The following is a 26,131-nucleotide window of genomic DNA, read 5'->3' on the forward strand; positions in this document are numbered from 1 at the left end:
ACTTGAAGCCCTCAACCTGCTCCACTACAGCCCCATCGATGAGAATGGGGGTGTGCTCGGTCCTCCTTTTCCTGTAGTCTACAATTATCTCCTTTGTCTTGATCACGTTGAGGGAGAGGTTGTTGTCCTGGCACCACATGGCCAGGTCTTTGACCTCCTCCCCATAGGCTGTCTTGTCGTTGTCGGTGATCAGGCCTATCACTGTTGGTGTTGTGCCTGGGCGTGCAGTCATAAGTGAACAGGGAGTACAGACTGAGCACACACCCCTGAGGGCCCCCACGTTGAGAATGCAGTGCGCCCGGCCCACCACAGGAGTCACTAGAGCGCGATGGGACAAGAGCATCCCTGCTGTCCATGATCAGCTCCTTCATTTTGTTGACGTTGAGTTTATTTTCCTGGCACCATTCCGCCAGGGCCCTCACCTCCTCCCTGTAGGCTCTCTCGACGTTGGTAATCAGGCCTACCACTGCTGTGTTGTCTGCAAACTTTTTTTACCACTTTTTCTCCCCAATTCCATGGTTTCCAATTGGTAGTTACAGTCTTGTCTCATCGCTGTAACTCCTGTACGGACTCGGGAAAGGCGAAGGTCGAGATCCGTGCGTCCCTGCTTCTTGACACAATGCCCACTTAACCCGGAAGTCTGCCGCACCAATGGGTCGGAGGAAACACTGTACACCTGGCGACCGTGTCAGCACTTATTGCGCCCGGCCCGCCACAGGAGTCGCTAGTGCGCGATGGGACAAGAACATCCCTGCAGGCCAAACCCTCCCCTAACCCGGACGACACTGGGCCAATTGTGCGCTGCCCCATGGGTCTCCCAGTCGCAGCCGGCTCTGACAGAGCCTAGACTCGAACCCATTGCAAATTGTAAATTGCTGGAAAATTATGAAAACACAGAGAGAGACTGAAGATACATTATTTGATCATTTCAAATGTTTTATTGAGTATCCATGAATACACGTCATTGCCTGGCAAAACAGCAGCAATAAGACCTTTAAGGCCTGGCTTTCATCTACGAGGTGGAGCAAAAAAAAGATGCCTATTGAGATGTAATCGGAGTGTGGAGGAAGCAAAGGAACGGAGGGAGTTGTATTTTGCGTCTCCCTGAGATGACAGCGAGTGAATTTGAGGAGCTAATCAAAGGAATGCTGCTGTCGCTATCTGTTCCTCTAATCATCGTGGCCCACTACTCCTCCTCCCAGTTGGCATAGCTGTGGGTAGTAGGGATGCTGAGGATGATGTAGCACCCCTTGAAAAATCAGAACCCCAAGAAATATAAATGTAAATTATTGTACTATTTAGAAAAAAGAAGTGCACTGGGACTTTACTTTATTAGCGGGCCAAAAATTCTCAGCACACCCCACCCCCAAACCTCTTCCCGCGGCCAGTTGGAGGCATTTATCTAGCCAGGGAAAAATACAGTGTCCGTGAACCCCTGGACCTGCAAGGAGGGCACGCTGCCAGCAATGTAACAAGAGACACTCACTGCTACGGAGGAGGAGGAGGGATGCTGTAGATGAGGAGGAGCTACGGATGCTGTGTGTGCGTAGTATAGGCCGAGAAAGGATGGACGCAGCCCTATCCTTGACGATCAGGAAATATTATCCAAAGGGGGGACAGCCAATGTCTCCGTATGGCTGTTGCCAAAATAGTCCTATATTTTCACATTTGCTGTGGGAACGCAGCTGAGGTCGGAGAGGACATACATGAAGAAGGCTCCGACAGCAGTTCAGAAGAGCTGAGAGCACAATCATTTACCCCTCGCTGACAAATGGACCTCCTGACAAGGGCTGCTGTGGGTCGAGGGTACGCTACTCAAAATGGAGGTATATGTTAGGGTCTGTTCAGAGTAGTATTCACGAAGGAGTCCTTTCCTTCTGATTTGACTAGTCCTTGTTTGACCCAGCGAGAGTAGTTGAAGATGTTGTTGATATTGATAGTACTCTGTACTCTCCTGAGGCGTCACAGTTGCCCGTGACCAAGTAGGGAAAGTTGCAAACACTTTGAAACTCAGTCAGCTGTCATGTTACACACGGTGAAAGCAGGACTTTGATATGTGTTAACAATGAGATGAGTCATAGAATTTGACCAAGAACAGAGTGGTTGTTATTGTTGTCACTAACCATATTTTGAGTAGAGAACATGGATAGGGTACAAAAACATTTTTTGTTCACATTGGCATAATGGGACTAAATCTAATCCCATTTCTAAAGTATTGTCTGAATTTCTATACATTTTTCAGAGCAGCGTTACTGGGGCAGTCATATGGAAAGGTGCCTTGGAGCTTCTAAGCTGAGGGTTCACAAGTGCAGAACAGCCATGTGTTTATGTTTTGCATCGTTTTTAAGGGCCAACAAGATGTTTGAATATTAGTCAGATTTACTCAGGGAAAAATATGCCTTCTGTTCCTATACTACCTCATTGCGTCAGTTTATACACAACTTTATAATCACATCATAGCTCCTTTGATAACACAGCTATTAACCAAAATACCAGTATGATAATTGTAGACTATTGTCGAAGAGAGAATAGGAAGTACATCACAGTACATAACAGTGTCATTGGAATTTTATCCATTTTAGAATAAGGCTGTAAGGTAACAAAATATGTCAAAAGTGAAGGGGTCTGCATACTTTCCAAATGCACTGTATATATACTGTATATATGGTTTTTGTATTCCTCTGAACATATTTAACAGGCATGGCTGTTGATCGGAGTAATGGCAAATCAGAATTTGGTATGATGGCAAAATTGACTTTGTAGATCTGCATTAGTGTGTGTTGGGAATCGAAATAGTACATGATCATCACACATCATGAGAGTTGTAAGACATGTCGTAGTGTTTAACATTGAACGACTAATGCCCTAACTAGTGCCCGTAAACCTGCCTGATTGACAGTGTAGTGACATTACCATTGGTAATGCAAGCAAAGTGATGTTTGCATGTGCATGCCACTGCACTGAGAAAGTTTCTCTCATGGTAGCGATTATTAGATGGATACATTTGAATGCATTTTTGATTAACTCATGTATTCGATGGGATAGGGTGTTTGATCACTTTTCCTAATTGTGGTAACATCATCTTAGTTACTTAGTTAGCTGTTAGACTATAATAGAGTGGATATTCTAGAAGAGGGTTTCCCAAACTTGGTCCTGGGGCCTCCCATGGGTGCATGTTTTGTTCAGCTGTGTAGTGCTAGGGCGAACAAAACATGCACCTATGGGAGGCCCCAGGACCAAGTTTGGGAAACCCTCTTCTAGAATAATTATAGAATTATTCTATAAGGTGAAATAGTCAGTTATAATGCATTATTCCATTCTCTGTAGAAACATTTTGTGAGCAATATAATTCTGAATAACACCTCATCTGAAAAATACCTCTCTTTTCTTTTTGTCACGTGTCTGCATTGGCAGAACATCTTGGGATTGAATTTATGGGTTAGTTCCTTTCTCTTTAGTTTGCAGACGTAGGACTAGAAGCTTGAGCCTGCCCCCCTCATCTCCAGTCAGTTTCCTTGTGCCAATGAAGGGATCATCCAGCAATAACATACCATATTTGTTATAGAATAATAAACATACATTCACGCTATATACAGCGGGGGAAAAGTATTTAGTCAGCCACCAATTGTGCAAGTTCTCCCACTTAAAAAGATGAGAGAGGCCTGTAATTTTCATCATAGGTACACTTCAACTATGACAGAAAAAATTAGGGGAAAAAATCCAGAAAATCACATTGTAGGATTTTGAATGAATTTATTTGCAAATTATGGTGGAAAATAAGTATTTGGTCACCTACATACAAGCAAGATTTCTGGCTCTCACAGACCTGTAACTTCTTCTTTAAGAGGCTCCTCTGTCCTCCACTCGTTACCTGTATTAATGGCACCTGCTTGAACTTGTTATCAGTATAAAAGACACCTGTCCACAACCTCAAACAGTCACACTCCAAACTCCACTATGGCCAATACCAAAGAGCTGTCAAAGGACACCAGAAACAAAATTATAGACCTGCACCAGGATGGGAAGAATGAATCTGCAATAGGTAAGCAGCTTGGTTTGAAGAAATCAACTGTGGGAGCAATTATTAGGAAATGGAAGACATACAAGACCACTGATAATCTACCTCGATCTGGGGCTCCACGCAATATCTCACCCCGTGGGGTCAAAATGATCACAAGAATGGTGAGCAAAAATCCCAAAACCACACGGGGGGACCTAGTGAATGACCTGCAGAGAGCTGGGACCAAAGTAACAAAGTCTAGCATCAGTAACATACTACGCCGCCAGGGACTCAAATCCTGCAGTGCCAGACGTGTCCCCCTGCTTAAGCCAGTACATGTCCAGGCCCGTCTGAAGTTTGCTAGAGAGCATTTGGATGATCAAGAAGAAGATTGTGAGAATGGCACATAGTCAGATGAAACCAAAATATAACTTTTTGGTAAAAACTCAACTCGTCGTGTTTGGAGGACAAAGAATGCCTAGTTGCATCCAAAGAACACCATACCTACTGTGAAGCATGGGGGTGGAAACATCATGCTTTGGGGCTGTTTTTCTGCAAAGGGACCAGGACGACTGATAAACTGTAAAGGAAAGAATGAATGGGGCCATGTATCGTGAGATTTTGAGTGAAAACCTCCTTCCGTCAGCAAGGGCATTGAAGATGAAACGTGGCTGGGTCTTTCAGCATGACAATGATCCCAAACACACCGCCCAGGCAACGAAGGAGTGGCTTCGTAAGAAGCATTTCAAGGTCCTGGAGTGGCCTAGCCAGTCTCCAGATCTCAACCCCATAGAAAATCTTTGGAGGGAGTTGAAAGTCTGTGTTGCCCAGCAAAACCAAAACATTACTGCTCTAGAGGTGGTCTGCATGGGAATGGGCCAAAATACCAGCAACAGTGCGTGAAAACCTTGTGAAGACTTACAGAAAACGTTTGACCTCTGTCATTGCCAACAAAGGGTATATAACAAAATATTGAGATAAACTTTTGTTATTGACCAAATACTTATTTTCCACTATAATTTGCAAATAAATTCATTAAAAATCCTACAATGTGATTTTCTGGATTTCTTTTTCTAATTTTGTCTGTCATAGTTGAAGTGTACCTATGATGAAAATTACAGGCCTCTCTCATATTTTTAAGTGGGAGAACTTGCACAATTGGTGGCTGACTAAATACTTTTCTGCCCCACTGTATGTAGCTTAAATATGCTGCCCATCTATCAAGCCTTGATGCTGTTATTCTGGCAGCATGCCCAAAAATGGCAATGTGATTAAAGCCATGTAGTTCGAAGCCGCATGGTGTAGCCAGCATCTACAATGCTTAGTAATGACACCTTCTATTATACATTTCTGGAAAACCTCAATGTGTTAGTGTATAGTCAAATTAACCTGCACACATACAAACAAACGACGAGCAGGTCCTCAAAATACCAACACACATTAGGTTCTAAAATGTCCACCATAAACTCACATTAGACTCATTCAAACGTTTGAGCTACAGTAGACTATCTCTTGTTGTTGTGTCAGACACACAATAGATAGTGTAGGTGCCCAGAGAGACTGCAGTGTGTTTATGCTGTATGTTCAGATCCCTTCAGCTCTTGCTTTTGCCTTTTCCTTGCATCTCCCCTGATCCCTCCTCTGTTCCAACCAGTATTTAGCATGTCATGCCAACTATGCTGACAGCGCCCTCCCTCGCGACCTATTCATTTCATCTCCTTCTTTCCTGTCGTCCTATTTCCTACTGTACCGTGTGGATGTACTGTATGTGTCCAACAGTGTCCCCTTTGTTTTCCTGTCGCCCTATTTCCTAGTGTACCGTGTGGATGTACTGTATGTGTCCAACAGTGTCCCCTTTGTTTTCCTGTCGTCCTATTTCCTAGTGTACCGTGTGGATGTACTGTATGTGTCCAACAGTGTCCCCTTTGTTTTCCTTTCCTGTCCTATTTCCTAGTGTACCGTGTGGATGTACTGTATGTGTCCAACAGTGTCCCCTTTGTTTTCCTGTCATCTCATGCTTCCTCCCCTTGTCTCATCAGTGATGGCAGTTTTTGCTGTAGGTCTTTTAAGGGATCTTGAAGTTCACTCTGAACAATTTACCAAATAATTGTTCTTCATTTTTAAAAAAAGTGATTGTTTCTAGCATCATTTGTTCACAGGACACCTAATACTGAGGTGTGATTACTAGGTGTGATTACTGAACAGTTTATATAATTACTCACTTCACTTGATCCCCTAATCTGGTGACTGTTAACCTCTAAGTATTTTGAAACATAATTATTCCATAATTCCAAGCGCTGAGTCCTGTGAACAAACAATGTTGTACTGTTTGCAGTATTAGAATATTAACATTACACAAAGGAGTGATTTTAATTGTGGAAAATGTGCCTAGTCATGATCACTGAGCCCGACCTTGAACTAACACTTCCTCGCTTTCCGACTGGATTCAGCAGAACTGCCTCCTCAGATGTATTCGATTTCCTCCGTCTCGGTCGACAGCCACTAATGTTATATCTGGGCCACGTTCAGTAGGCAAACATTGTTTAACATTGCAGAAAGAAATGCCATGAATGAAGCCCACGTGACTCCTCTAAAACGTTGTGCCCCGGCTTGTTTGTTTCTGTGAATGTAATACATAACCTAAAACACGTTTGTTCGTTTCCCTTGGGATTTCCAAGTAGAGTTTGGTTTGTGTAACAGTAAGGCCTGCATGTTGTGGAGTTTTAAGAATGCGTTGTCCTCTTTTCCAGAAGCTGAGGAGCTGTATCAGAAACGTGTATTAACAATAACAGGAATCTGCATTGCACTCCTAGTGGTTGGAATCATGTGTGTGGTTGCCTACTGCAAAACAAAGTAATTCACGTCACATTTTTATGCTAAACTCAAAATCATTATTTACTAGTATCCTTATTATGTCATTTGTAGTTTTCTCTGAGGTAATAGCCTGCACATTTGAACATTGAAATATTTGTTTTGGTCGATCACAACCTCTGATGTCATCCCTCTGGTTTTTGGATTGGCTAAATGGCTGGTCAGTCTCACAATGCAGTTTGTCTTTACGTGCACAGAAAGCAGAGGAAAAAGCTCCATGATCTTCTGAGGCAGAGCCTACGAAATGAAAGAAACACCATGGCAAGTATGGCTAATGGACATCCGATTTATAACCCTTCACTTGAAAACGTCCAGTTTGTCAATGTAAGTCACTCACATCTTATAATGGTGACTAAGCAACTCTCTCGCTAACTTTCAAATATTCATTGATTTCAGAAAGTATTCACAGCCCAATACTTTTTCCTCATTTTGTTGTGTTACAAATTGGGATTCAAATGGATTTAATTGTCTTTTTTTGTCAATGAGCTATACAAAACACTGTTAAAGTCGAAGAAAACCCAGACAGGAAGACCACGTCATTGACTCAACCCACTCAAGTGACGCACCCCTCCTAGGGACGGCATGGAAGAGCACTGGTAAGCCATTGACTCAACTCCTGTAATAGGGTTAGAGGCAGAGTATCCCAGTGGAAAGAGGGGAACCGGCCAGGCAGAGACAGCAAGGGCGATCTGTTGCTCCAGTGCCTTTCAGTTCACCTTCACACTCCTGGGCCAGACTACGCTCAATCATAGGACCTACTGAAGAGATGAGACTTCAATAAAGACTTAAAGGTTGAGACCGAGTCTGCATCTCTCACATTGGTAGGCAGACCATTCCATAAAAATTGAGGTCTATAGGAGAAAGCCCAGCCTCCAGCTGTTTGCTTAGAAATTCTAGGGACAATTGGTAGGGCTGCGTCTTGTGACTGTAGCGTACATGTAGGTATGTATGGCAGGACAAAATCAGAAAGATAGGTAGGAGCAAGCCCATGTAATGCTTTGTAGGTTAGAAGTAAAACCTTGAAATCAGCCCTTGCCTTAACAGGAAACCAGTGTAGGGAGGCTAGCACTGGAGTAATATGATCAAATATTTGGGTTCTAGTCAGGATTCTAGCAGCCGTATTTAGCACTAACTGAAGTTTATTTAGTCCTTTATCCAGGTAGCCGGAAAGTAGAGCATTGCAGTAGTCTAACCTAGAAGTGACAAAAGCATGGATTAATTTTTCTGCATAATTTTTGGACAGAAAGTTTCAGATTTTTGCAATGTTACGTAGACGGAAAAAAGCTGTCCTTGAAACAGTCTTGATATGTTTGTCAAAAGAGAGATCAGGGTCCAGAGTAACGCCGAGGTCCTTCACAGTTTTATTTGAGACGACTGTACAACCATCAAGATTAATTGTCAGATTCAACAGAAGATCTCTTTGTTTTTTGGGACCTAAAACAAGCATCTTTGTTTTGTCTGAGTTTAAAAGTAGAAAGTTTGCAGCCATCCACTTCCTCTGAAACACAGGCTTCTAGCGAGGGCAATTTTGGGGCTTCACCATGTTTCATTGAAATGTACAGCTGTGTGTCATCCGCATAGCAGTGAAAGTTAACATTATGTTTTCGAATGACATCCCCAAGAGGTAAAAATATATAGTGAGAACAATAGTGGTCCTAAAACAGAACCTTGAGGAACACCACAATTTACAGTTGATTTGTCAGAGGACAAACCATTCAGAGACAAACTGATATCTTTCCGACAGATAAGATCTAAACCAGGCCATAACTTTTCCGTGTAGACCAATTTGGGTTTCCAATCTCTCCAAAAGAATGTGTGTGATCGATGGTATCAAAAGCAGCACTAAGGTCTAGGAGCACGAGGACAGATGCAGAGCCTCAGTCTGACGCAATTAAAAGGTAATTTACCACCTTCACAAGTGCAGTCTCAGTGCTATGATCGGGTCTAAAACCAGACTGAAGCATTTTGTATACATTGTCTGTCTTCAGGAAGGCAGTGAGTTGCTGCGCAACAGCTTTTTCAACAAATTTGGAGAGGAATGGAAGATTCGATATCGGCCAATAGGTTTTTTTTATATTTTCCTGGTCAAGGTTTGGCTTTTTCAAGAGAGGCTTTATTACTGCCACTTTTAGTGAGTTTGGTACACATCCGGTGGATAGAGAGTCGTTTATTATGTTCAACATAGGAGGGCCAAGCACAGGAAGCAGCACTTTCAGTAGTTTAGTTGGAATAGGGTCCAGTATGCAGCTTGAAGGTTCCAATTTTCTGTAGATTGCTTCAGAGTTCGGGTATTTTCTGTATACCAGGGAGCTAGTTTCTTATAACAAAGGTTTTTCGTTTTTAGGGGTGCGACTGCATCTAGGGTATTGCGCAAGGTTAAATTGAGTTCCTCAGTTAGGTGGTTAATTGATTTTTGTCCTCTGATGTCCGTGGGTAGGCAGAGGAAGTCTGGAAGGGCATCAAAGAATCTGTGGGTTGTCTGAGAATTTATATCACGACTTTTGATGATCCTTGCTTGGGGTCTGAGCAGATTATTTGCTGTGATTGCAAACGTAATAAAATAGTGGTCCGAAAATAGTGGTCCAGGATTATGAGGAAAAACATTAAGATCCACAACATTTATTCCATGGGACAAAACTAAGTCCAGAGTATGACTGTGGCAGTGAGTAGGTCCGGAGACATTTTGAGTTGATGATGACTCCGAAAGCCATTTGGAGTGGGTCTGTGGACTTTTCCATGTGAATATTAAAGTCACCAAAAATTAGAATATTATGTGCTATGACTACAAGGTCCGATAGGAATTCAGGGAACTCAGTGAGGAACGCTGTATATGGCCCAGGAGGCTTCTTAGCTGTACCTATAAAAAGTGTTTGAGTAGGCTGCATAGATTTCATGACCAGAAGCTCAATTTTTTTGTAAATTGAAATTTGCTATCGTAAATGTTAGCAACATCTCCACCTTTGCGGGATGTGCGGGGGATATGGTCACTAGTGTATCCAGGAGGTGAGGCCTCAATTAACACAGTATATTCATCAGGCTTAAGTCATGTTTCAGTCAGGCCAATCACATCAAGATTATGATCAGTGATTAGTTCATTGACTATAACTGCCTTGGAAGTGAGGGATCTAACATTAAGTAGCCCTATTTTGAGATGTGAGGTATCACAATCTCTTTCAATAATGGCAGGAATGGAGGAGGTCTTTATTCTAGTGAGATTGCTAAGGCGAACACCGCCATGTTTAGTTTTGCCCAACCTAGGTCGAGGCACAGATATGGTCTCAATGGGGATAGCTGAGCTGACTACAGTGACTGTGCTAGTGGCAGACTCCACTAAGCTGGCAGGCTGGCTAACAGCCTGCTGCCTGGCCTGCACCCTATTTCATTGTGGAGCTAGGGGAGTTAGAGCCCTGTCTATGTTGGTAGATAAGATGAGAGCACCCTTCCAGCTAGGATGGAGTCCGTCACTCCTCAACAGGCCAGGCTTGGTCCTGTTTGTGGGTGAGTCCCAGAAAGAGGGCCAATTATCTACAAATTCTATCTTTTGGGAGGGGCAGAAAACAGTTTTCAACCAGCGATTGAGTTGTGAGACTGCTGTAGAGCTCATCACTACCCCTAACTGGGAGGGGGCCAGAGACAATTACTCAATGCCAACACATCTTTCTAGCTGATTTACACGCTGATGCTATGCTGCGCTTGGTGACCTCTGACTGTTTCATCCTAACATTATTGGTGCCGACGTGGATAACAATATCTCTATACTCTCTACACTCGCCAGTTTTATCTTTAACCAGCACATCTTCAGATTAACCTTAATGTCAGTAGCCCTGCCCCCTGGTAGACAGTGTATGATCACTGGATGATTCGTTTTAAGTCTATAACTGCGGGTAATGGAGTCGCCAATGACTATGGTTTTCAATTTGTCAGAGCTGTGGATAACAATATTTGCACACCTGGATTGTACAATATTGGTACATTATAAAAAAAAAATATTCTACATGCTCTGTCAAGTTGGTTGTTGATTATGTCTAGACGGCCATTTTTAAGTCTTGCCATAGATTTAAGTCAAAATTGTAACTAGGCCACTCAGGAACATTCAATGTCATCTTGGGAAGCAACTCCAGTGTATATTTGGCCTTTTGTTTTAGGTTATTGTCCTGCTGAAAGGTGAATTTATCTCCCAGTGTCTGTTGGAAAGCAGACTGAACCAGGTTTTCCACTAGAATTGTGCCTGTGCTTAGCCCTATTCCGTTTAGTTTTATCCTTAAAAAACTCCCTAGTCCTTGCCGATGACAAGCATACCCATAACATGATGCAGTGGTAGTCAGTGATGTTTTGTGTTGGATTTGCCCTAAACATAACGCTTTGTATTCAGGACATAAAGTTAATTTCTATGCCACATTTATTGCAGTTTAACTTTAGTGCCTTATTGCAAACAGGATGCATGTTTTGGAATATTTTTATTCTGTACAGGCTTCCTTTTCATCCTGTCATTTAGGTTAGTATTTTGGAGTAACTATAATGTTGTTGATCCATCCTCAGTTTTCTCCTATCACAGCCATTAAACTCTGTAACTGTTTTAAAGTGACCACTGGCCTCATGGTGAAATCCCTGAGAGATTTCCTTCCTTTCGAAAAAAATTATTCAACGTTGACATTATGGGCTGTTGTGTGTGTGTGTTGGCCAGTGACACAATCTCAATTTATTCCATTTTAAATTCAGGCTATAAAACAACAAAATGTGGAAAAAGTCAAAGGGTTTGAATACTTTCTTAAGGCATTGCATATATTTTTTGTTGACTTGTTTCAGAGTACATAGAGCTACAGGTACTGCACGTTTCATAATGTGAACGTGATTTCATGGCCTTACTATTGACGCTTCTTTTGATTGTTTCCCTTCTTATAGCAATTTGTGTCTAAAAATGCATTGCCCACACAGCATCTACTCGTGAAGGAAACGGAAATGTCTTTCTCCACGAGCCAGTACACATCATCAGTGCATCAATCGACAACGGTCACCCACACCTCCAGTCAAAGGTAATCCTGTACAATCCTACCTACCTTTCCTTTTTCCTTTCCTTCCTCTCCTCCCATCTGTGAAAGTCGTCCGCTTTTAAAAAGAGATGAGCAATAGCTCTAAGAAGATACTGTAATAATGTGTCAAAGATAAAGTCCTAATGTTCTGTTCATTTCCGTCAATCTGTCATAACTGTCAACATGCATTACAGCCTCTCTACTCTATCCTAATCCTTCTCATTTCACCCCAGCCAACCCCACTTTTCCTCCTTTCCTCTATCCTCTCCGTTTATGTCAGGGGTTTGAAAAGCAATGAATTCACATTGGGGGGAATTCCGACCCCAGTTAAGGCACGTAAATTGAACGTAATGATCTCTTTATGATCTTTTCTCTCCATGCGTATTCTGACCTTGAATTTAAACAGCACATGGATTAAATCATCAACATGTATTTATCACATCTTTACTAATACTGCAGAAATTTGCTCCAAAGCAATATCCAGATCCATGGAATGTAGCGATCACAATATAGTAGCAATATCTAGGAAAACAAAAGTTCCAAAGGCTGGGCCTAATATAGTTTATAAGAGGCGATAAAATATGCTTTTTAGTGATTCATATGTTGATGGTGTAAAGAATATTTGCTGGTCTGTGGCGTGTAATGAGAAGCAACCAGACGCTGCACGTGACACATTTATGAAACTACTTATTCCAGTTACTAATAAGCATGCACCCATTAAGAAAATGACTATACAAACTGTTAAATCCCCTTGAATTGATGAGGACTTGAAAAATTGTATGGTTGAGGGGGATGAGGCAAAAGGTATGGCAATTAAGACTGGCAGCCAAACTGATTGGCAAATGTACTTCAAATTAAGAAATCATGTGACGAAACTAAATAAAAATGAAAAGAAACTACACCATGAGACAATATAAAGAATGATAGTAAAAAGCTTTGGGGCACCTTAAATTACATTTTGGGGAAAAAAGCCAGCTCTGCTCCTTCATTTATTGAATCAGATGAATCACAAAGCCCACTGATATTCATCACAAAGCCCACTGATATTCATCACAAAGCCCACTGATATTCATCACAAAGCCCACTGATATTCATCACAAAGCCCACTGATATTGCAAACTACTTTAAGTGCTATTTGAATCCTTTAAATACTTTTGTGGTTTTGTTCTAGCCTGCTTGGAGTGTAAGAACGGCAGTTATAGCAGATTTGGGACTATTTTATTGGTCCATTAAGCCGGGCAAGCTCAATCAAGCCCAGCTGGAGTATTTGAAATGATTTCTAAAAGTATTTGAACCCAGGTTTGCAATAGACATGTTTTAACGTGTTTACAGCTTACATCAGGGTCTGAAGCAGCCAGTGTTATGCATAATTTAAGAGAAGCAATTAATTCCCCTCTTCTGTCTACCCTCTTCATTCTCCTCTGTCTCCCCTCAGCTGGAGCAACTGCCACAGCGAGAGTGCCTCATCTCACAGCTGCTCTGTCTTGGTGATGTCATCAATGGAGAACAGCCGGCACGCCACGCCCATCCACCGGGGTCGTTTGGACGCCACGGGCGGCGCCAGAGACCTGAGTGTCTACCTAAAGAACACCCGAGACACGCCAGACTCCTCCAGGGACTCGCTGTTCAGAGACAGGTAGGAGAAAGATGCCCTAATGTAGCTAATGGTGCTACGTGCTGCTTTACACACAATAACCTCCCTTCAGCCCATACAACTAATTGAGGGTTTGTGACTAATGATAGGTCATTAAGAAGTGGCAGACACTGAGTTAAATAGAGATATCCATTTAAGAATAAGGTATATTTTAGAGATTATACTTGATATCATGTTTAGGGAATAACATTAATTTTATATATCACCAAGATTTAATCCAAGATTTGTGGTATTTCCATTGCCATGCTATCATTTTCTTTCTTCTGAATGAAATAGTTATTTTTTAATTATTAGAGGTTTCCTATGAGCTGTCCTATTGTAACGATGTGCACTGAGAGTCCGGAAGCAAGTTCAGGGAGTGTTTCGATAAATAAACACAGCATAATGTAAAACAAGAAACTAATGTGCCTGCCTGCGGCTATGGAATCCTGACCTGTTCACCGGACGTGCTACCTGTCCCAGACCTGCTGTTTTCAACTCTCTAGAGACAGCAGGAGTAGTAGAGATACTCTTAATGATCGGCTATGGAAAGCCAACTGAAATTTACTCCTGAGGTACTGACTTGCTGCACCCTCTACAACTACTGTGATTATTATTATTTGACCATGCTGGCCATTTATGAACATTTGAACATATTGGCCATGTTCTGTTATAATCTCCACCCGGCACAGCCAGAAGAGGACTGGCCACCCCACATAGCCTGGTTCCTCTCTAGGTTTCTTCCTAGGTTCTGGCCTTTCTAGGGAGTTTTTCCTAGCCACCGTGCTTCTACACATGCATTGCTTGCTGTTTGGGGTTTTAGGCTGGGTTTCTGTACAGCACTTTGAGATATCAGCTGATGTACGAAAGGCTTCATAAATACATTTGATTTGATTTGAAACACGAACAATGCACAGACAGGAAACAGAAACAATTACACCTGGGGAGGGAACCAAAGGGAGTGAAATATGTAGGGAAGATAATCAGGAAGGTGATGGAGTCCAGGTGAGTCTGATGATGTGCAGGTGCGAGTAACGCTGGTGACAGGTGTGCGCCATAATGAGCAGCCTGGTGACCTAGAGGCCGGAGATGGAGCACACATTACACCTATATTTAGACTTCACAAACAGTCCCTCCTAGATCAAACCTAATGGACAATGATGACTTCATAAATGCTCATTAGTAAACCAATGTGGTGCTGATGAGCGCAGGTGTAACCGTGTTGTCAGTCGAGCTGTGCAGCAAAGGTCACAGGCCACACTGAGTCAGAGAGAACCCATCTGTGCACATAACTCTAATGACTGGCTGGGGCAGACGGAGACAAATGCTCCAGTGTTCTTCACATCTGTGTCTCTGTCCTCCCCACACATACTAAGAGAAAGGCCTATACAGTTCTATACCTGCTTGATGAAATGGATCGGGAATGAATGTGTATCCTGAACAAGAGTAGAGGAATGTAAAAAATAAAGTATTTGAGTGGAGACTGGTGAATTGCACTGCACTTCAGTAAAGGAGCCTACGCTCATCGGATGTGCACTTGAGGATTTGACTGTACCTATAGGGAACAAAATGTAATGCTATGGATTTAGTTATTTTAGCTAAAAAGCATGTGTCCCTAATAAGGATTCAAGTGGTGTCCATGCATACAGTTGTGTGTTCTCACTTTTATGTTCCTAATCGATAGTGGCTTCTCTTTTGGTCCTGTCTGTCAGGTATGCATCAGCAATGACCACCCCAACGCGCCTGTCTCCTGTGGAGTTGCTCTCTCCCGTGACCCCGGCCTCCCCTCCTTCTGAGATCTCGGCCCCACTGTCCAGCCTGGCCACCTCAGTCCCCTCGGTGGCAGTCAGCCCCACTGGCGAAGAGGAGGACCCCCTGCTGTTCACCACCACGCTGTGGCCCCGTGACAAGCCGCCGCGCCCCGACCACCACCACAGCCAGTCCAAAAGGAACTGTGCCCACTACAACTATGGCCATAAGGCCCACAGCCCCCCGCCCAGCCCGCTGAGGATGGTCGAGAACGACAACTACGAGACAACGCAGGAGTACGAGGCGGTCGCCGCCACGGTTGTGGTACCAACCGTTCCCCCGCAAAGCCTCCCTAAAAAACTCACAAACAACAACAATGGCCGCTGTGCCAATAGCACAAAGCCCAATGGCCACACGGCGGGCCACAAAACGGAGTCCAACGACCGAGTCAGCAGTACGGCGAGGAGCAGCTCGGAGAGCGACACGGAGGAGGACTGTTGCGTGGGAGAGGACACGCCCTTCCTGAGTTTACAGGATTACATGGCTGCAGGTGTGGAGCCACTCACAGACAGCTGCAGAACTTACCCAGCACTCCGACTCTCCCCACAGGATGACCTGCAAGCCAGGTTATCCAGCATCATCGCCAACCAAGATCCAATTGCTGTATAATGTCAAAAATGTAAATATTGCTTAGAAAAATACTTAAAATACTTCAAAAATAAATAATAGTCACCACTAAACTTTTATTTTCTATAAATTAAATATTTGCAAAAAAAAAGAAAGACAACGTTTATTTTAGCAAAGTAGTGAAAAAATATTTTATAAATAAATAGAAATGTGTACAAACATGCTCATGTCATGAAAGAAAGTGCCATATACACTACTATATACCAATGGTTCAGAGTATTTCAATGGAGAAAAATATTAATGGTGCCTTTAATTTCCATTTGATGTGCTTAAGGGAACTGCATCATGACTCTGGTCCATATATTCATAATTTTCTTCTCGCTGTTGGCGTTGCTACCTGACCCTTAAAACAAAAGAATCCACCAGCACTATGGATTACCTATATACCTGTATGAACTACTCACTGTAAGCTCAATACAATGGTATTCTACTGAATCTGCGATATTGCTTATGTGTTCAAGTGCATGTCATTTCTCCCCATTTACATGAATGCAGTCATAGTCTACTTACAGAGGTGCATACAACAAAGTATTTAGTGTTCACCTAACACAGCACCAACATTTTATACACTATTTCAAGATTTCCATACTCACTTTTGGTTGACTCAAATGGTAAAATAAAATGTATTATTTAGTATTTTTTTATGCTTTTCTTGGCCTGTTAGCTAATAACACATTAATTACCAATGACCTGGAAGAATATTGAATGTGTAATCTGATTAACATGATTAAATATTTGTATGAACATAACAAGATTCAACAACTGAGACACAAACTGAACAATTTCCACAGACATGTGACTAACAGAAATGGAATAATGTGTCCCTGATCAAAATTAAGTCAGTATCTGGTGTGGCCACTAGCTGCATTAAGTACTGCAGTGCATCTCCTCCTCATGGACTGCACCAGATTTGCCCGTTCTTGCTGTGAGATGTTACCCCACTCTTCCACCAAGGCACCTGCAAGTTCCCAGACATTTCTGGGGGGAATGGCCCTAACCCTCACCCTCCGATCCAACAGGTCCCAAACATGCTCAATGGGATTGAGGAGGGACATGTCAGGGTGAGCCTGCAGGAAGGGTACCACATGAGGGAGGAGGATATCTTCCCTGTAACGCACAGCGTTGAGATTGCCTGCACTGACAACAAGCTCAGTCCGATGATGCTGTGACACACCACCCCAGACCATGACGGATCCTGCCCCTCCAAATCGATCCCGCTCCAGTGTACAGGCTTCCTTTGACGATAAACGCAAATCTGACCATCACCCCTGGAGAGACAAAACTGCTACTCGTCAGTAAACAGCACTTTTTGCTAGTCCTGTCTGGTCCAGCGACGGTGGGTTTGTGCCCATAGGCGACGTTGTTGCCGGTGATGTCTGGTGAGGACCTGCCTTACAACAGGCCTGCAAGCTCTCAGTCCAGCCTCTCTCAGCCTATTGTGGACAGTCTGAGCACTGATGGAGAGATTGTGCGTTCCTGGTGTAACTTGGGCAGTTGTTGTTGCCATCCTGTACTTGTCCCGCAGGTGTGATGTTCGGATGTACCGACCGTGTGCAGGTGTTGTTACACATGGTGTGGTAGCAGAATCAGAATTAGTTAGGTAACATTGATAAATAAGATGTTTTATTTATATAATAATGCTTATGTGAGATATTTGTCATTAGGATGTTTTCTTTTGGATAATACTGTTGGCAGTTTGCAGTTATCCCTTCTCTGCTATGGCTTAGTCACTAGGGGCCCAGAGAGTGGAGAGGTCAGGCTTGTCTTCTTATGGGAATGTGTCTGTAACTATTACACGTCCCCTCTGAGGTTGCCCTTATCTTGATTTAGTATATGCCCTAAGAGGCTCACTGTCTTTTCTGATCTTGTCCAGGAGGGGCTGTGTTTGATATGGGAGTATCTAGAATTGACAATTGATATATGCCATTGGATGAGTAATGTTTTGGTCCTAAGTGGTACCAAGAACGAGATAAGAACTTCGTCTAAGAGGGCAAACTGAATGATAATTTATAGCCAATGCTGTCAGGCTATGGGACACTCCTCTCTAAAGTAAAATCTTGCTTTGTGTAATGTTCCTAAGATCTGTTATTTGTCATGTGAGTTTAGATGGGTCTGTCTTTGCTATAAAGGATCTCAGTTGCCATCCTGTCATCCTGTCTCCCTGTAGCGTTGTCTTAGGCGTCTCACAATACGGACATTGCAATTTATTGCCCTGGCCACATCTGCAGTCCTCATGCCTCCTTGTAGCATTCCTAAGGCATGTTCACACAGATGAGCAGGGACCCTGGGCATCTTTCTTTTGGTGTTTTTCAGAGTCAGTAGAAAGGTCTCTTTATAGTGTCAGCTGTAAGCTGTTAGTGTCTTAATGACCGTTCCACAGGTGCATGTTAATTGTTAATTGTTTATGGTTCATTGAACAAGCATGGGAAACAGTGTTTAAACCCTTTAACGATGAAGATCTGTGAAGTTATTTGGATTTTTACGAATTATCTTTGAAAGACAGGGTCCTGAAAAAGGGACATTTATTTTTTTGCTGAGTTTAGAAGAATTAATCAAATCAAATAAAAATAATTGGGTAAATTGGGTAACGGTTAGTATCTTGGGACATTTACTGAATGCACTATGTATATCCTTGCCATTATTCTGTGTATTGCGTTCTATATAATAGATATATTTAGTCATCTCTGGTTAAGCAATACTCTGTACGATTCTTGTTCTCACTATAGCCACATCTCATGACTTGCAAGTCCAAATTGTAGAGATATGTACTGAATGAATGATTGAATATATGACTCAGTCTTTCAACAACACATCTGTGGGTAGTGCATTCTGGGGATCAATGATAAAGCACCAATAAGGTACATAGCGAAAGCTTTTTCATTTGTTTCAATTGTGTTTTAGTATTCAATTTCTGCATTTTTGTCCTACTAAACATTTTGGATAATGTAAACATTTTGGATGTTACATTATCCAATCTGTTATTTTGTGTGAATACTGTACATATTTGTTTTCAGCTGTCCGACTTTGTGTTCTGTGTAATATCTTTCTCTCCAAGATCGCATAGCAGTTCAGACGTCTTTTGTCCTCGTCTTGTCGTGTCCTGTATATATATATATATTTACAACTTTTTTCACATACATTTTATTTTTATTTTCCATCAACTCATCTTCAAAACACTCTCCTGCAACCCGCCTCACCAATTTATATTTATAAAAAAGTATTATTTACCTCAGATCTGTAATCCTCCAAGAAGCTAGCCAGAAACTCCAAGAAGCTAGCCAGAAACAAGCCAGAAGCTAGCCAGGAGCTAGCCCAGAAGCTAATCCAGAAGCTAATCAGAAGCTAGTTAGCTTCTTTACTGGCAAATCGTTAGTATTCAGCTAACCACGGTTTGTGGTCATCAGCTATCCTTTAGCTCGAAAATCTATCGCCAGTTTTGTACGGGGCAGCGCGGCTCGGAACGGAACACACCGGACCAATTTTTCTCTACATGTCCCTGGATTTCAACTGCTCTCTGGACATTCATACCCGGATCTCACAGCTAGCTAGCTGCTATCCGTGTGACAATCGGATTTCGTCGATTCCGGAGCAAACATCAATTATTCCGGTGCTAGCCAGCTCCGTCAATCACTCCTGAGTTCCATCATTCACTCCTGGGCTGCAGTCACCTATCCGGACCCGTTTTGCTGCCTACGCGTAGCCCCACCGGGCCTTCACAACTGGACTGCCGACGTTATCTACCCGAAGGAGATCCGGCTGGCTCCTCCGTCGCAACGTTACCTGAACGCCCATCTGCGGCCCGCTAACCGTTAGCTGTCTTACCGGCTGCTATCTGAGTAGACAATCGGACAATTTATTTATTTTTATTATTATTATGTTTTCTTCTCGGGCCTCTATAACTATATCTATTGTTCTTATTTTTGTTGTTGTTGTGTGATTTGGATTAATCCCCTCTACCACACGGAACCCCACTAATCTACCGAACGCAAGAGGTGGCTAACAACATACCTCCATCCTATGCTAGCTTGCTACCGATGGCCTGGCTAGCTGTCTAAATCACCGTGACCCTCAACCAACCTCTCCACTCACTGGACCCTTTTGATCACTCGACTAAGCATGCCTCTCCTTAATGTCAATATGTCTTGTCCATTGCTGTTCTGGTTAGTGTTTATTGGCTTATTTCACTGTAGAGCCTCTAGTCCTGCTCACTATACCTTATCCAACCTATTAGTTCCACCCACACATGCAATGACATCTCCTGGTTTCAATGATGTTTCTAGAGACAATATCTCTCTCTTCATCACTCAATACCTAGGTTTACCTCCACTGTATTCACATCCTACCTTACATTTGTCTGTACATTATACCTTGATGCTATTTTATCGCCCCCAGAAACCTCCTTTTACTCTCTGTTCCAGACGACCAATTCTTATTGCTTTTAGCCGCACCCTTATTCTACTCCTCCTATGTTCCTCTGGCGATGTAGAGGTGAATCCAGGCCCTGCAGTGCCTAGCTCCACTCCTATTCCCCAGGTGCTCTCTTTTGACGACTTCTGTAACCGTAATAGCCTTGGTTTCATGCATGTTAACATTAGAAGCCTCCTCCCTAAGTTTGTTCTATTCACTGCTTTAGCACACTCTGCCAACCCGGATGTTCTAGCTGTGTCTGAATCCTGGCTTAGGAAGACCACCAAAAATTCAGACATTTTAATTCCAAACTACAACATTTTCAGACAAGATAGAACTGCCAAAGGGGGCGGTGTTGCAATCTACTGCAAAGATAGCCTGCAGAGTTCTGTCCTACTATCCAGGTCTGTACCCAAACAATTTGAACTTCTACTTTTAAAAATCCACCTCTCTAAAAACAAGTCTCTCACCGTTGCCGCCTGCTATAGACCACCCTCTGCCCCCAGCTGTGCTCTGGACACCATATGTGAACTGATTGCCCCCCATCTATCTTCAGAGCTAGTGCTGCTAGGCGACCTAAACTGGAACATGCTTAACACCCCAGCCATCCTTCAATCTCACACAAATTATCAATGAACCTACCAGGTACCTCCCCAAAGCCTTAAACACGGGCACCCTCATAGATATCATCCTAACCAACTTCCCCTCTAAATACACCTCTGCTGTCTTCAACCAAGATCTCAGCGATCACTGCCTCATTGCCTGCATCCGTAATGGGTCAGCGGTCAAACGACCTCCTCTCATCACTGTAAAACGCTCCCTGAAACACTTCAGCGAGCAGGCCTTTCTAATCGACCTGGCCGGGGTATCCTGGAAGGATATTGACCTCATCCCGTCAGTAGAGGATGCCTGGATATTTTTTTTAAATGCCTTCCTAACCATCTTAAATAAACATGCCCCATTCAAGAAATTTAGAACCAGGAACAGATATAGCCCTTGGTTCTCCCCAGACCTGACTGCCCTTAACCAACACAAAAACATCCTATGGCGTTCTGCATTAGCATCGCACAGCCCCCGTGATATGCAGCTGTTCAGGGAAGCTAGAAACCATTATACACAGGCAGTTAGAAAAGCCAAGGCTAGCTTTTTCAAGCAGAAATTTGCTTCTTGCAACACTAACTCAAAAAAGTTCTGGGACACTGTAAAGTCCATGGAGAATAAGAACACCTCCTCCCAGCTGCCCACTGCACTGAAGATAGGAAACACTGTCACCACTGATAAATCCACCATAATTGAACATTTCAATAAGCATTTTTCTACTGCTGGCCATGCTTTCCACCTGGCTACTCCTACCCCTGTCAAAAGCACTGCACCCCCAACAGCAACTCGCCCAAGCCTTCCCCATTCAGCTGATGTTCTGAAAGAGCTGCAAAATCTGGACCCCTACAAATCAGCCGGGCTAGACAATCTGGACCCTTTCTTTCTAAAATTATCTGCCGAAATTGTTGCCACCCCTATTACTAGCCTGTTCAACCTCTCTTTCGTGTCGTCTGAGATTCCCAAAGATTGGAAAGCAGCTGCGGTCACCCCCCTCTTCAAAGGGGGGGGACACTCTTGATCCAAACTGCTACAGACCTATATCTATCCTACCATGCCTTTCTAAGGTCTTCGAAAGCCAAGTCAACAGATTACCGACCATTTCGAATCTCACCATACCTTCTCTGCTATGCAATCTGGTTTCAGAGCTGGTCATGGGTGCACCTCAGCCACGCTCAAGGTCCTAAACGATATCTTAACCGCCATCGATAAGAAACATTACTGTGCAGCCGTATTCATTGATCTGGCCAAGGCTTTCGACTCTGTCAATCACCACATCCTCATCGGCAGACTCAACAGCCTTGGTTTCTCAAATGATTGCCTCGCCTGGTTCACCAACTACTTCTCTGATAGAGTTCAGTGTGTCAAATCGGAGGGTCTGTTGTCCGGACCTCTGGCAGTCTCTATGGGGGTGCCACAGGGTTCAATTCTTGGACCGACTCTCTTCTCTGTAAACATCAATGAGGTCGCTCTTGCTGCTGGTGAGTCTCTGATCCACCTCTACGCAGACGACACCATTCTGTATACTTCCGGCCCTTCTTTGGACACTGTGTTAACAACCCTCCAGGCAAGCTTCAATGACATACAACTCTCCTTCCGTGGCCTCCAATTGCTCTTAAATACAAGTAAAACTAAATTAATGCTCTTCAACCGATCGCTACCTGCACCTACCCGCCTGTCCAACATCACTACTCTGGACGGCTCTGACTTAGAATACATGGACAACTACAAATACTTAGGTGTCTGGTTAGACTGTAAACTCTCCTTCCAGACCCATATCAAACATCTCCAATCCAAAGTTAAATCTAGAATTGGCTTCCTATTTCGCAACAAAGCATCCTTCACTCATGCTGCCAAACATACCCTTGTAAAACTGACCATCCTACCAATCCTCGACTTTGGCGATGTCATTTACAAAATAGCCTCCAATACCCTACTCAACAAATTGGATGCAGTCTATCACAGTGCAATCCGTTTTGTCACCAAAGCCCCATATACTACCCACCATTGCGACCTGTACGCTCTCGTTGGCTGGCCCTCGCTTCATACTCGTCGCCAAACCCACTGGCTCCATGTCATCTACAAGACCCTGCTACGTAAAGTCCCCCCTTATCTCAGCTCGCAGCAGGTATATCTCTCTAGTCACCCCCAAAACCAATTCTTTCTTTGGCCGCCTCTCTTTCCAGTTCTCTGCTGCCAATGACTGGAACGAACTACAAACATTTCTGAAACTGGAAACACTTATCTCCCTCACTAGCTTTAAGCACCAACTGTCAGAGCAGCTCACAGATTACTGCACCTGTACATAGCCCACCTATAATTTAGCCCAAACAACTACCTCTTTCCCAACTGTATTTAATTAATTTATTTATTTTGCTCCTTTGCACCCCATTATTTTTATTTCTACTTTGCACATTCTTCCATTGCAAAACTACCATTCCAGTGTTTTACTTGCTATATTGTATTTACCTTGCCACCATGGCCTTTTTTGCCTTTACCTCCCTTCTCACCTCATTTGCTCACATTGTATATAGACTTGTTTATACTGTATTATTGACTGTATGTTTGTTTTACTCCATGTGTAACTCTGTGTCGTTGTATCTGTCGAACTGCTTTGCTTTATCTTGGCCAGGTCGCAATTGTAAATGAGAACTTGTTCTCAACTTGCCTACCTGGTTAAATAAAGGTAAAATAAATAAATAAATAAAAATAATCATCAACATTAACATATTTTATTATATAATATGTAAGTTATATCCCAAGGATACATTTAGGAGTCATGCTAGACAGGAACCACATGAGATATGGGTTGAATGAGTATTCATGGCCTGCCGAAGACTGTCACCAATAATGTATCACTATAATGAATAGGTAACTAGACAGATTTTCTTTACAACATGATCACATCACCAACCCGTAAAGATTAATTGTTTCCAAATGGTAATTTCCTCATAATAATTGACATTCTTCAATCTGCTTGTCGCCAGCATTAGCATGACACTATGTTATGAAGGCTTTCCCCCCCTAAATTATATGTTTGTAATGATGATGGCCCAATCTGAAATGTATCAACAGATATATATTTATTTAGTGTTTATTTATTTAGTGTTTTTTTTTTTACAGATTTTTTAATCAGCGTTTTATATATTTCTGCCATGACTTCGGCCGAAGTTGGTCCCTCTCCTTCTTCAGGCGGGGTTCGGCGGTTGACGTCACCGGCTTTCTAGACACCACCGATCCATGTTTCATGTTAGTTTTGTCTTGATTATTTACACACCTGGTTTCCATTCCATTAATTATGCTCATTATTTAACCCTCTGATTTCCTTCTCTGTTTTGTGCGTCATTGTTTGTCATGTGGGTTCTCGTTGTTCGTGCTTTAGTTTATTGTATGTGTTCCTTGTTGGAATCTTAACATTTATTGAGTAAATCTTGGATTATTACTCAGAACTGTGTCCTGCGCCTGACTCTGCATTTATTCAATTTTACCAACGGCCTCACAGAGTAATGCACCAATATTATGGAGTCAGCAGGTACAGCCAGCCCTCCTCTCCCAATGGAGGAGCGTGTTCAGCAGCACGCGACCATGTTACAGAGTCTCGGTACAGCCATGGATCGCCTGCTGCAAACCATGGACCGATGGGAGAGAGAGGGTTTTCCACTCCCCCCTTCAGCACACTCCCAGCTCCCACAACAACCGACCCAGAGATCTACACTTCCTACATCATTAGAATAAAGTGGGATTCGACTCTCGTTCCCGGGAGCATATGATGGAACGGCTCCCGGGTGCCAGGGTTTCCTTCTCCAGCTAGAGCTCTACCTGGCAGCTGTTCAGCCAGCCCCTTCAGGACACGAGAGAGTGCTGAAGGGGGGACCGGTGTGACTGCAGTGGTCAGCGGACAGGGCTTTTTGTCAACTGAAGGCTCTGTTTACCTCTGCTCCCGTGTTGGCTCATCCTGATCCCTCTTTAGCTGTGCTTTCTCAGCCCCCTAAACTTTCTTTTCGAAGAGGCTCAGCCAGGCGGAGCGAAACTATGATGTAGGGGACCGGGAGCTGTTAGCTGTTGTTTGGGCTCTGAAAGCGTGGAGACATTGGCTTGAGGGGGGCTAGACACCCTTTCCTAATTTGGACCACCGCCATCTGACCACTGCCATCTGGACTACATTCGGGCAGCTGAACCCTCGCCAGGCGAGGTGGGCCATGTTTTTCAGCCGCTTTGTTTTCACTCTAACCTACAGACCAGATTCCCAGAACATTAAGGCAAACGCACTGTCCATGATGAATGACACGGAGGAGCAGTCCGCAGAGCCTACTCCCACAATTCCTGCTTCTTGCCTGGTGGCACCGGTGGTATGGGAGGTATGGGAGGTGGACGCGGACATCGAGCGGGCGTCACGTACAGAGCACACACCGCCACAGTGTCCAGTTTGGCATCTGTACGTTCCGTTGGATGTCCGTGATCGTTTGATCTGTTGGGCCCACACGTCACCCTCCTCGGGTCATCCTGGCATCGGTCGGACAGTGTGCTGTCTTGCTGGGAAGTACTGGTGGCCCACTTTAGCTAAGGACGTGAGGGTTTGTGTTTCCTCCTGCTCGGTGTGCGCACAATGTAAGGCACCTAGACACCTGCCCAGAGGGAAATTGCAGCCTCTTCCCGTTCCACAACGACCGTGGTCACACCTATCGGTGGATTTCGTGACGCATCTTCCCCCGTCACGGGGTAATTCCACGACCCTAGACAGTGTGGATAGGTTTTCTAAGTCCTGACGTCTCCTTCATTTGCCCGATCTCCCTATGGCTCTACAGACTGCGGAGGCCCTGTTCACCCACATATTCCGGCACTACGGGGTGCCTGAGGATATAGTTTCTGATCGGGGTCCCCAATTAACATCTAAAGTCAGTAGGGCATTTATGGAGCGTCTGGGGGTCTCGGTTAGCCTCAGCTCAGGTTTTCACCCCAAGAGTAACGGGCAGGTGGAGAGAATTAACCAGGTTGTGGGTAGGTTTCTGCAGTCCTATTGCCAGGACCGGCCGGGGGAGTGGTCGGTTTTCATCCCCTGGGCGGAGATGGCCCAAAATTCCCTTTGCCACTCTGCCACTCTTCCACTAACCTATCTCCTTTCCAGTGTGTGCTAGGTTATCAGCCGATCCTCCGGTG

At 43.7% G+C, this 26,131-nt stretch overlaps 1 protein-coding gene across 5 annotated transcripts in view; it reads left to right on the forward strand.

Annotated features, from left to right (window-relative positions):
• The window catches only part of LOC110509536 (pro-neuregulin-1, membrane-bound isoform), a 68,100-nt gene extending 51,494 nt beyond the window's left edge, over nucleotides 1-16,606 (forward strand). The window contains exons 4-8 of one of the 5 annotated variants that reach the window (XR_016493450.1): nucleotides 6,751-6,853; nucleotides 7,069-7,467; nucleotides 11,807-11,904; nucleotides 13,337-13,537; nucleotides 15,247-16,606. Coding sequence is in view for 4 of the 5 variants with exons in the window: in XM_021590454.3 (XP_021446129.3) it covers nucleotides 6,751-6,853; nucleotides 7,069-7,195; nucleotides 11,774-11,904; nucleotides 13,337-13,537; nucleotides 15,247-15,952 (1,268 nt within the window). In the remaining variant the exon portion in view is untranslated. Of the gene's footprint in view, nucleotides 1-6,750; nucleotides 6,854-7,068; nucleotides 7,468-11,773; nucleotides 11,905-13,336; nucleotides 13,538-15,246 lie in introns of all 5 variants that reach the window. The other 4 variants (XM_021590454.3, XM_021590455.3, XM_090227344.1 and 1 more) reach the window with 4 other exon arrangements.
• The last annotated feature ends 9,525 nt before the right edge of the window (nucleotides 16,607-26,131 follow it).

The sequence above is a fragment of the Oncorhynchus mykiss genome, chromosome 29, assembly GCF_057628025.1.
Source record: "Oncorhynchus mykiss isolate SJ-2025 chromosome 29, ASM5762802v1, whole genome shotgun sequence".
Classification (NCBI taxonomy): domain Eukaryota; kingdom Metazoa; phylum Chordata; class Actinopteri; order Salmoniformes; family Salmonidae; genus Oncorhynchus; species Oncorhynchus mykiss.